This window comes from Pelophylax lessonae (assembly GCF_965119305.1).
Source record: "Pelophylax lessonae genome assembly, chromosome: 5".
Classification (NCBI taxonomy): domain Eukaryota; kingdom Metazoa; phylum Chordata; class Amphibia; order Anura; family Ranidae; genus Pelophylax; species Pelophylax lessonae.
The window spans coordinates 198,008,427-198,021,121 of NC_138772.1; the positions used below are offsets into that span (position 1 = coordinate 198,008,427).

The 12,695-nt window shown below is 44.4% G+C and overlaps 1 protein-coding gene across 1 annotated transcript in view; it reads left to right on the top strand.

Annotated features, from left to right (window-relative positions):
• LOC309555752 (immunoglobulin kappa light chain-like) overlaps window positions 1-12,695 on the top strand; it is a 44,969-nt gene that overhangs the window by 12,553 nt on the left and 19,721 nt on the right. Inside the window, exon 3 of the mRNA XM_082257839.1 lies at window positions 10,082-10,411. Within this exon, the coding sequence (XP_082113965.1) occupies window positions 10,082-10,411 (330 nt within the window). The remainder of the gene's footprint in view (window positions 1-10,081; window positions 10,412-12,695) is intronic.

Consider the following 12,695-nt stretch of genomic DNA (forward strand, 5'->3'; position numbering starts at 1 on the left):
GCCGGATCCTGCATTGAGCTCAGCAAAATAGTATAAACATTAGAGATCATGCCTTTCCTGTCCGAGGTCCTGAAGACCTCATCCATCAATCGGTGTGTAGTGAATTGTAGAGTGGAGAGCTGAGATTGGGCTGAGATAGCATGCCTTAGTTGCAGGTATCTGAAAAAAAATGCCTAGGTAAACCAAACTCCGTTTGGAGCTCCAGAAAAGACCTCAACACGTTATGTCTAAACAGTTGTGACATGAAGCTAACACCAAATTCCTCCCATAGTTCCGTGCCCTCCAGCTTAAGCAATTCCCTATAGTTGCGGTTGTTCCAGATTGGGGTTTTAGCAAGGAATCCCCCGATCCGAAGCATCCCCTTGACACATCGCCAGACCATCTGCAGCAGGTTAATCGTCGGAAGCCCCGACCGTACACTCGCGAAGCCTGCTTCCAGGTGGACCAGTACTGGGTGGGAGGAGTCCGGAGGCATAAGAATGGAACCAATGGGGTCCAGGGGGTCCAGTAGATCCCAGCCCCCCATGTGCTGAACCTGGGAGGCAAGGAAATAAACCCTAGGATCCGGAACCGCCAAACCCCCAAAGTCCCTTCCCAGCTGCAGCGTAGAGAGTTTAATGCGAGCAACCTTTTTACACCAAATAAGGTCTCGGAATTGGGAGTCTATCTTACGAAACCATCTCCTGGGTATCCACACTGGTGAATTGTGAAGGACATACAGGAGCTGAGGAGCCCAGACCATCTTAATCAAATTCACACGTCCTGCAACAGAGAGCGGCAGCTTGCACCAGCTTGCGCATTTAGAGCGAAATCTATGCAACAGAGGCACTAAATTCAGGGCTATATAGTCAGAGGTATCCGGCGTCACAACGATCCCCAGGTATTTAAATGACTCAACTACCCTTACCGCTGAGGCACACTCAGGGAGAGGTGCAGGCATCAGAACCGACTTGTCCCAGTTAATGGAAAATCCCGATAGAGACCCAAAGAAATTAATGAGGGACATAACTGCTTGAAGGGACCCCAGGGTGTCGCCGAGGTAAAGCAAGGTGTCATCCGCGTAAAGCGAGACCACATCCATGCGTGTACCCCGTCTAAAGCCCACAATCTCAGGAGAGGTGCGGATTCGCGCAGCCAAAGGTTCCAACGCAAATAGCAATGGTGAGAGCGGACATCCCTGTTTGGTGCCCCTATGTAGACAAAAGGGTTCAGACAGTTCCCATTAATGCGTAGTCTAGCCGTCGGGTTCGCGTAAAGTACTTGGACCCAGGTCAGGAAATTCTCCCCTACGCCAAACCGCCGCAATACCGCCCCCAGGTAGGTCCATTCGACACTGTCGAATGCCTTAGCGGTATCCAACGAAAAGACTGCCCGATTACCCGGATTATCTACAGGAACCTGAAGATTAAGATAAAGACGTCTAAGATTCATCGCAGTCGAGCGAGTAGGGATAAAACCCGATTGGTCCCTATGTATGATTTGCTGTATAACTTGAGAAAGTCTCATGGCTAGAATTTTGGCCAAAATTTTTACATCAGCAGTAAGGAGAGAAATGTGGCGATACGAGTCTGCCAATAAGGGGTCCTTGCCGGGTTTTAACAGTAGGACCACAATCGCTTCAGACATAGAAGCCGGAAGGCTCCCTGTGCGAAACGCCTTATTATAAACCCGCAGCAGGAGCGGAACCAGTTGTTCAGCGTACCTGCCATACACCTCAGAGGGGAAACCGTCCGCCCCCGGAGCTTTACCATTCTGCATGGATTTCAAAGCGGCAAAGATTTCGTCCTCTGTGAGAGGAGCATCAAGCGCAGCCACATCCGAGGCAGAGAGCCTGGGCAACTCACAGGCGTCCAGAAAATCTTCAATCTCCCGGACCCCAGCTGTGATTTTGGAGGAGTAGAGATCGGCGTAGAATTCTCGCATCACTCTCCCAACATCGGACGCGGCCTGCCAGAGCTCCCCCCGAGAGTCTCTAATCGCCGGTATATACGCGGCAGGTTGTTGTACCCGAACCAGCATAGCCAGCATGTGACCCGTGGTCTCCCCCTCCTCAAAGTACCTCTGTTGCAGAAAGAAACGTTTATTTTCGGCTCGTTGAACCGACACCGTCTTAGCCAATGACTGGGCAGCCAACCATGAACGCTGAGCAGCTTCTGACGGGTCAGCGATGTAAGCCTCCTCAGCTCTAGACACCTCCTCCAACACAGTATTTTCCCAAGCTTTAGTAGCAGTCTTAATACCATTTATAATATGAATAAATTGACCCCTGAGGAAGGCTTTAGCAGTATCCCACACTACTCCCAACTCAGCTGTATGGAGGTTACCGGCTAGAAAATCAGTCAACAAGGCCGGTACGGGGTCCGGGCTGGGAAAGAGGGTTAACCAAAATGAGTTGAGTTTCCATAGAGGCCTGCTCCGACTCACCGGAAGGGTCAGGCGGACCAAAAGCGGAGAGTGATCAGAGACCAGTCTCGGCTCGTAATCTGCCCCAGCTACCAGTGGAAGTATAGGGCCATTGCCCAAGCCCATGTCAATTCTAGAAAGGCCGGAGTGAGCCGCCGAGAAGCAGGAATACTTCCTTACCCCCGGATGCCCCAACCGCCACTCATCCATCAGTCCGAATTCCCCCACCAGCCGGGAGAAGGGCGTAGGCCCACCTGCCACGTGGGAGTCACCGGAGCGAGGGGAAAACCTGTCCCAGGCAACATCCATTACAGTGTTAAAGTCTCCTATCAACAGAAGAGGCACTACAGGGAGCTTAGCCACGTGGTCTATTATGAGTTTGAGGACCCCAGAGGAATATGTTGGCGGTATGTACACCGCTACAAGTATACAGGTCAGACCAGATAGCTGGCACAATAGGATTACAAAGCGACCCTCGGAGTCAATCACAGTTTGCAAACAGGTGAACCAAACCTTTCTAATAAGAATACACACCCCCCTGGAATAGCTGGAAAACAGGGAATGATATTGATGACTAAATGTTCTAGGTGCCAAGTTAGGGATTGTATGCGGGGGCAAATGAGTTTCTTGCAAACAAACAATGTCAGCCTGCAGTCGTTTAGCATTCCGGAGGACAGCTGTCCGCTTAATCAGGTCCCCGAGGCCCCGAACATTCCATGACACAATGCAGACAGTGTCAGCCATTATCCCGAAACGGAGATACCAGCAATACAGGCACCTTGTGCACCCAGATGTGCACGATAGGGAGACCAGATTTGAAGAGGAAGATCCATGAGGGCACCGCAGCACGGACGAGAGCCCCCAACATGCAGTAGGACAGTAAACTGAAACAGAAGCGGAGAGTCAGGGCTGAACTAGTAGCTTGAGCAAGTGAAGGCCACTCCATAGTCAATGCAGTGGGCCAGAGCAGTAGTGCAATAGAGTTCAAGGGCAAAGACACGTTCCTGTAAAAAAATAGAAAATGGGAAGGGGAACACGTCTGCCACGTGCACGAAAAAGGAACAGTCAGTGGGGAACGTCCAACCAGGACAACAAGGGGGAATCCGGGGAGGGACTGCAGATGCCACGGCAATCTCCTCAAAAACTGCGAACATGGCGGGGACCAACACAAATGTAGCAGTCAGATAGCATCCGCCTGGTCAGGGAGACAGAGCACAGCTTCCGAACATTAATGCAATTTGTATCCAGAAATCGTCTAGGGCCAAGAAGTGAGCAATCTAAGAGACAAGTGGGCGCACATCCGGCCTCACGGGGGCCCCCCGTCTAGGAGAGGCCGCACCTCGCAGCACCCCCCCCATTACCTTCCAGCCACTGAGCAGCCGCCGCAGGCTTGTCGAAGAATAAGACCTCATCTCTGGCAACCCCCCGGAGTTTAGAAGGGAACAGCATAGCGTAGGGAATATTGAGGTCCCGGAGTCTGCGTTTAACATTCACAAACTTCGCCCGCTGTTTTTGGACCTCCGCAGAGTAATCGGGGAACAGTGAAATCCTGGCGTTGTCAATCTTCAGGTTCCCCTGCAGTTCTCTCGCTTTAGAAAGGATAATGTCCCTGTCTTTGTAGTTTAGGAGCTTGAAGATAAATGTATGCGGTGGGGCGCCCGGTGGGAGGGGCCGCATGGGAACACGGTGTGCCCGTTCCACCGAAAACATGGCGGTGAAAGAGTCTTGCCCAAATGTAGAGGTTAACCATCGCTCAATAAAGGATATAGGGTTCTTACCCTCAGCTCGTTCAGGGATGCCAATAGCTCTGATGTTATTACGACGCATCCTGTTCTCCAAGTCGTCCAGCTTGGCAGCCTGTTGAGCAGCAAGGATGGCAGTGTGTTTCACCTCTCTCTGCAGGGGCGCCATGTCATCTTTCAGCGAGCTCACGCACCCCTCCACCGCAGATGTGCGCTCTATAAGCTTCTGCATATCTTGGCGCATAAAGGAGATTTCGGCCTTGACCCCCTTCAGCTCCGTAGTCAGGGCCGTGATGGATGAAGTACAGGATGCAACAGCCGCCATAACATCCCTCAGGGTGGGCTCTGAGTCAGGAGAGGGAGAGGAATGCATCGGGGCTTGCTCCAGGCCTGCCGCCTCCCAATCCCCTAGCTGGTGTGAGAGGTCCCCCAGCGGCACCGTATCATCTGCATCTGACTGGGAGCCTGGAGAGACCAACTGCGCCGACCCGCCAGCCGAAGGGGACTCACGGGACCCAGGTCTGGAGAAGAGCTTCTGTGCGGCCTCTAGGTACTTCTCCTTGTGAGAAGCCCGCTGCAGGGGGCCGCCATCTTGGGCCGGACCGGCCGGAGCCGCCTTACCGCCTTTGCCATGAAGAGGATGGAACCGGAGCCCAAACTCGGTGCGTCCTGACGTGGAGAACACCACACGGACACCCCCAAGGTAAGTATACGATCGGGTCCGGAGTTGTGAAGGATAATAGGCAGGATATTCGGCGGCGCTAGCGGCGCACACGTCCTCTCACATCCGCAGCTCGGCCACGCCCCTGTGTCAGACTCTTCGTGACCTCATAAACCATAGCACTCCAGGCTTTTCTGTCCTCCACTGTTTTCTGGAGCTTGCTTAACTTAATTTTCATTGTTTCAATAATGCTATCTATCCATCTTGTTTTCTGTTGTCCTCTTCTCCTTCCATGTTTACCAGCATCAGGGTCTTTTCCAATGAGTTCTCTCTTTGCATTAGGTGGCCAAAATATTCAAGTTTTTGGCTTCAGGATCTGTCATTCTAGTGAATATTCAGGGTTGATTTCCTTCAGCATTGACTGGTTTGATCTTCTTGCTGTCCAAGGGACTTTCAAGAGTCTTCTCCAACACCACAGTTCAAGAGCATCAATTCTTCGGCGTTCAGCCTTCCTTATGGTCCAACTTTTACAGCCTTAGGTTACTACTGGGAATACCATAGCTTTCACTATACGGCACTTTGTCAGTAGGGTGATGTCTCTGCTTTTTAGATTGTTTCAGGTTAGTGACTCACTAAATATAAGGGGTGACATACCCGAAGCTTGAATCTTATAAAAGCAAATCAGCAATGCACCCCCCTAATTCTATCCTAACAAATTTCCTTTAATATACAAAGTACAATTACGTTGGTGAGCCACAAAGAAAGAATGGCTATTCAGACTGTCCTATTTCTTGTCCTATTTTTTGCTAAGGATTAGCATTTTTTTGGGCGGTTCAATTGCTTCAATTGCTTTACCTGCTTCATTTATCTTGATTATAAACTTGCCTTTGTCTGTGGTCGTGCCAACCTAATTAAAATGTTTTGGACCCCTCAACTGCTTTATGGTCTCCATAACTCCTCTATCTGGATCCCTATTTTTTGGTTTAAACAACTGGAGTCTCTGTTCCGTAGGTTGATTTGGAAGGGGGTGTGTCTAGAATAGCCCTGGCCGTCCTTCAAACACCAAGAGAGGCGGCAGTCCCTCACCCAAAAACGTATTTCATTGCCTCCCAACTGCAGCATTTTGCGGGTGGGGTTAAATAAGCCTTAGAGATCCTATATAGGTTCTATTACTGGCTGGCAATGGGGTTATCATCTCCTGGCTCAGTTGGAGGTGGGACAGTTTGTTAAGGATAAGACATTCCCTACATTAATACTTATGCAAAAGATCTGGAGGGCAATGAAAGGCATGATGTTTTATGATGGGGTTTCGGCATATACATCTATCTGGGGGAATAAAAACTATCCCGAATTCTATAAATTAATGGGCTTTGATAAATGGCACATAGCAGGGCTTCAATTTATCTCACAGATGTACGTAGGTGGGATTATAAAGTAATTTAATGATCTGCAAGAGACCTATTATTTTCCCCATCAGGATTTCTATAAATTAACGGGCTTTGATAAATGGCACATAGCAGGGCTTCAATTTATCTCACAGATGTACGTAGATGGGATTATAAAGTAATTTAATGATCTGCAAGAGACCTATTATTTTCCTCGCCAGGATTTCTTTAAATTTTTACAGCTACGTCATGCACTCCAAACTCAATTTAAAAATGTTGATGTGACTCTGAGGCCTATGGTAATAATGTCACTTCTTGCGCAGACAGATAAGAAAAAAGGTCTAATTTCTTCCTTATATAATAAATTACAATAAAGTACTCGGGATGTAAAGGTAGGGCAGGGGAGGAGGGGTTGGGAGAGGGACTTGGGAGATTTTCCCAAAGAGGAATGGCAGCATATTCTTCGAAAAATATTGACTGTGTCTTTAGCCCCAACACAACAGCTCTCACAGATGTTCATAGTATATAGAACATATCGCACCCCTATTAATCTGTATCAGTGGGGCAGACGGGAATCTCTGGAATGTCCAAGGTGTCAACAAACACCAGCCAACCTCCTACACATGTTGCGGAGATGTCCCATATTATTTCGATATTGGAGAGAAGTGCTGAGCACAATAAATAATGTACTTGACCTCCAGATTTCTATGGATCCTAAAATTTGTTTACTGAGTAGTTTTTCAGATGGGGTAATGCCACCTATGGTGGATATATTAATAAATAGATTATTATTCATAGCACGAAAAAACTTTGCACTGAAATGGTTATCCTCCAGCCCCCCTTCTGTGGAGGATTTTAGATTTCAGGTAAATTATGCCTTGCTGAAAGCACAACAAATATATAAGAACAGAGAAACTCCACAAAAGTTTTGTAAAATATGGAAGCCTTGGTTAGTATATCCAAATAGGATAACCTGCCTTTCACATCTTTCATTAGATTGGATAGAAAGGGCTTAATGCGTAAAAGCACGTTTAATATGTTTTTTTTTCCCTTGGAAGGATAGGTTTCTTTATATGTATGTATATGTATTGTGACGGTACTAACCGTCACTATGAGTGAAAGACAGATAATTAATGGTTTGGATTGCTTCAATATTTGTCAGCAATATCTTCATACAGAAATATGAAGATTTAATACCACCTTACACAGTGTATTCCATGCTTGGCTGTGAGAGAGACACACAGACTGTCATTCACAGACTTCCCTATTGTTTGTGTATTGGGAGGGAATGTGTATTGTCTTAAAGTTTACCTGTATTATTGTTAAATGTAATGACCTCACATTGTTCTGTCCAGATGGCTAGATAATTCGTTTAGTTCCTGTATACACTTTCATCTGCATATGCTTCTGTAATCAGGCAGAGGGGAGGGATTGTGTACACTGTATGGGAGTGTAAAACTCTGTTTTCATTGGATTGTGAATGTCATGTCCAGTTCTCTACAAGGTCACCTGGGCGGTAACCTTGTCGGGGAAAACTATATAAAAGTATGTTTCTTGTTCAATAAAGAGTTCTAGTTCATCCTCAATCTAGAGTCCTGTCTCTTATTGGGGGAATATGGGGGATTGCTATGGTCTTCCATACTCCCTTGGATAATTACTAAGCTCTTGTAAGAGCTTGTGTAGAGTTTGTTGCTGCTGCCCTCTCTGGGGAAAGAGAGGTTCAGCCACGGGAACCTGGAGCCGTGTCATAAGTCCATGGTGGGTAGGAGACGGCGAGACCCTAACCAAGCTGTGGCGGTTCGTGGGGTCTGAGGCGGTTATGGTGTCTGGTGGAGTGTTTGGAGCCCTCGGGAAGCACTAGGAGCATCCGTCAACGGAGGTACCTGGTCGGGGTGCTGGTTGATCCGTTACATGTATGCATGTATATAATTTTTTTTTTTTTTAATTGGTATGTTGGGGGTTTTTTTTTGGTGGGTTAAATGTATTTCATGTGTTTAAATGGTAAGGTATGAAAAAAAATTATAAAAATGATTGGGAAAGAAATAAACTTGCCTTTTTCACAGATATCCTTTAAATATAGACCTACACATACCTGTTAGTTCTCGGCCCATTTAAGTGACAGCCGATTACATCATCCCCATGACTAAGCTTTGAGGGGTGGGGCGAAATGTGTTGGGGATGTGGACTGTTCGGAGTCCAGGCAGAGGTTGGCATTCATACATTTATCCAAGGGACAGCATGGAGTCGCGGCTGCAGGGAAACCTTTCTTTGCCTTAAAGAGGAACTCCACTTTTGTTGAGAAAAAACACCCCCCCCCCCCCGCTCGATCATTGCAATGATTTTAACAAACTTTGTTGCAGATTCTGACCTTTTGTTATTCTAAAGAAATCCCTGTGTGTTTCTCTGTGTCCATGTGATAAGGTGACCTAATGGGAGTGGTTTCTTAATTATAAACCAGCTGGTTTACCTGGAGGGCACTAAGGAGGAAAATTGCAGGACCGGCATCCCTTTAGCCCGTGTTCACATCGTCGAAGTTTGACAGGTCAAATCACATGTCAAGTTGCAGCCTATTGCCGGTAATCCCAGCATCCTAATCGGTGAAATAACAACTTTCCGAAGCCACAATGATTTACAAAAGTAGTGCCTGCACTACTTTTGGCAACTTCGGGGGCAATTTCAATAGACATCTGTGCATGAACCCACGCAGGTGTCTTTGAAGTCGCTCCCGAAATTGGACTGAAATGTAGTTTTGAAATTGTGCGAGTTCAGATGAACTCGCACGATTCCCAAGTCGCGTTCAGTGTGAACAAAGGCTTAGACGTGATTACCTATTGAGAGTATCTCCCCCAAAAAATTATGTTTTTGTTGCAGGGGATGCCTTAAATCTGACTTGCATCTTATTGCAAACTTCAGGGAAAATCAGAGAGCCAATCACACAAGCAGGAAATGTTTCTGAGGGGTGTTCTGTACACATTCGGTGTACAGGACACCTCCAGGTAGCCATATCGCATTGCATTTTACAGAAAATGACAGAGCTGCGGATTGAAAAGGAAAGATAATTTTTAATAACATTTAATTACGATATGACTTGAGTCATAATTGTATGCAATATATTATTTATTCTTTATTTGCAATTTTTTACCTCATCAAAGTGGAGTTACTATTTAAAGCAATATAAATCAATCGAAACACCTTTTTTTTCTAGATGCATTTGGGCTGGTCATGTGGCGATGAGGTTCCTCTTGCTACTGTGGTGGCCTGCAAAGAGTGGGAATGATATATCAGTACCCTTGTCTGCAGTACTCTACTATGATCGAGGGGTTGTATTCATGATGCCCCAGGCTCACAAAAACAGGTTGAATAATGCTGTGTGCCATTAAAACCCAACTAAACCTTCAGTTTAAATTGCTTAAATACATTCCACGAGCATAAAGACAAATGTGTTCACTATATTTTTTTATTTGCTATTTTTTTCCCCCGAAAGTGTAGTTACCCTTTCAGTGATCACAGGAGCTGGGATGAGCTCCCTCCCGTGCTGGCATTCCCAATGACGGATGCCTGAGACTCACACCCCGTTTCACAGAAATGAGTGGCACACTAAGCAGTTTTGGGTCACATATTCAGACTGATAATTAATAACTGGTCAGTGTATTGGAAGAATAAGTTAAATAGGCCATTCTAGACTTTTTTAGACTAATAATCAGTTCCGTGGCACCTCCAGGACTTCAATAGGCTCCTATGGTTCTTGAAATACATTCATAATAATGAATTTTACATTTTAGAAATGTTTAAAAACCATTTTTAAATGTTGGAGTTTTCTAAATGTGTCTATCAAGCACAACAAGTGGTTTGCTTGTAACTGAAATTTTCTAAAAATAAATTATTTTCAGACGAGTCACAGTCAGTGAAGTCTCCCACTGTAACAATCTTGAAGCCTTCTAAAGAAGATGTGGACAGAACAGGAGAAGTGATATATGTGTGTTCCCTGCAGAACTTCTTCCCTGATGTGATCACAGTGATCTGGAATGAAGAAGGAAGTGAACAAGAAGTGGAGGCGGAACAGGGAGATGTTATATTTGATGCTACCACTCAGACATATTCTGTGAACAGTTGGATTGTAGTAAAGAAATCTAACCTTAAGAAGAATTTTATATGCAATTACATGCATGAAGGCATAAACTCTTCTCAGTCATGGGCCAAAGCATCCACAAATAATTTAGGTAAGCATTGCTTATCATCATGGCATAAAGCTGCACCTTTTAGGCTGAATATAAAACATTTCCACAATTATTACTTTATATACATAACTTAGCTACACAGTAGACCACCATTTATAATGGAGTAAATATATATATCAAAGTCCCTCTATAAGTCGCTGATTGCTGCCATTACTAGTATAATGCTCTTGTAATTTTGTTGCTGCTCTTTCACTATACTGTCAAAGGCTGAGGCAATCCTTGAGCAGGGAGTATTGCCTAGTATTGATTACAGTATTTTGGGAAATTAGGACAGTTCACACTTATGTATTTCAGCTGTGAATTTAACTCTCTTCCTCTGCAGTTCTACTTTAACCACTTGCCTACAGTGCACTTTCACCCCCTTCCTGCCCAGACCGATTTTCAGCTTTCAGCGCTCTCACACTTTGACTGAGAATTACTCAGTCATGCAACACTGTACCCATACAAAAATTGTGTCCTTTTTTTCCACACAAATAGAGCTTTCTTTTGATGGTATTTGATCAATACTGGGTTTTTTATTTTTTGTGCTATAAATAAAAAAAGACTGAAAATATCGTGAAAAAACGCAATTTTGCAAATTAGTCATTTTTCTTCACAAATTTTGGCCAAAATTTATACTGCTACTTATCTTTGGTAAAAATAACCCAAGTAAGTGTATATTATTTGGTCTTTGTGAAAGTTATAGAGTCCACAAGCTATGGTGCGAATCATTGAAAATTGATCACACTTGATCACACCTGATGTACTGAAGGCCTATCTCATTTCTTGAGACACTATAAAGTCAGGAAAGTACAAATACCCCCCAAATGACCCCTTTTTGGAAAGTAGACATTCCAAGGTATTTAATAAGGGGCATGGTGAGTTTTTTTGAAGTTGTAATTTTTTCCCACAATGCTTTGCAAAATTAAGATTTTTTTTTTTTTTTTTACAAATTGCCGTATTAACAGGTTATTTCTCTCACACAGCATATGTATACTTGCAACTATACCCCAAAACACATTCTACTACTCCTCCTGAGTATGGCGATACCACATGTGTGAGACTTTTTCACAGCCTGGCCACATACAGAGGCCTAACATCCAAGTAGCAGCGTCCGGCATTCTAGGAGCACAAATTACACATATAATTTCCTGACAACCTATCGCACTTTTGAAGGCCCTGGAGCACCAGGACAATGGAAACCCCCATAAAATGACCCCATTTTGGAAAGCAAACAGCCCAACGTATAATTTTTGAGGCATAATGAGTCTTTTGAATATGTCATTTTTTTCCACAAGTTTTTGGAAAATGTGGAAAGAAAATGAAAACACATTTTTTTTACACAAAGCTGTCCATTTATGCAATATTTCTAACACATAGCATGTACATAGCAGAAATTGCACCCCGAAATACATTCTGCTATTCCTCCTGAGTATGGCGATACCACATGTGTAACACTTTTTCACAGCCTGGCCACATACATAGGCCTAACATCCAAGTAGCGCTTTACACAAAGTTGTCCATTTATCCACTTTAAGACTGGGCCTATTTTTGACACTTGGTGTTTACAAGCTAAAGTCATTTTTTTTGCTAGAAAACTACTTGGAACCCCCAAACATTATATATTTTTTTTTTAGCAGAGACCCTGGAGAATAAAATGGAGATCGTTGCAATATTTTTTATCACACCATATTTGCGCAGCAGTCTTCCAAATGCGATTTTTTAAAAAAAAATTCACTTTTTTGAACTAAAAAATAAGAAAACAGTAAATTTAGCACAATTTTTTTCCATAATGTGAAAGATAATGTTACGCCGAGTAATTAGATACCCAACATGTCATGCTTCAAAATTGCACATGCTCACAGAATGGCGCCAAACATTGGTACTTAAAAATCCCCATAGGCAACATTTTAAAAATTTCTGCAGGTTACTAGCTTAGAGTTACAGAGGAGGTCTAGGGCTCAAATTATTGCTCTCGCTCTAACGATCGCGGCGATACCTCACATGTATGGTTTGAACACCGTTTACTTATGTGGGCGGGACTTGCGTATGCGTTTGCTTCTGCGCGCGAGCTAACGGGGACAGGGCGCTTTAATTTTTTTTTTTTCCTATTTATTTTATTTATTATTTTTTTATTTTTACACAGTTTAAAAAAAAAATGTTTTGATCATTTTTATTCCTATTACAAGGAATGTAAACATCCCTTGTAATAGAAATAGTCATGACAGGTCCTCTTTATTGAGAGATCTGGGGTCAAAAAGACCTCACAACTACACTAAAAAAGAAA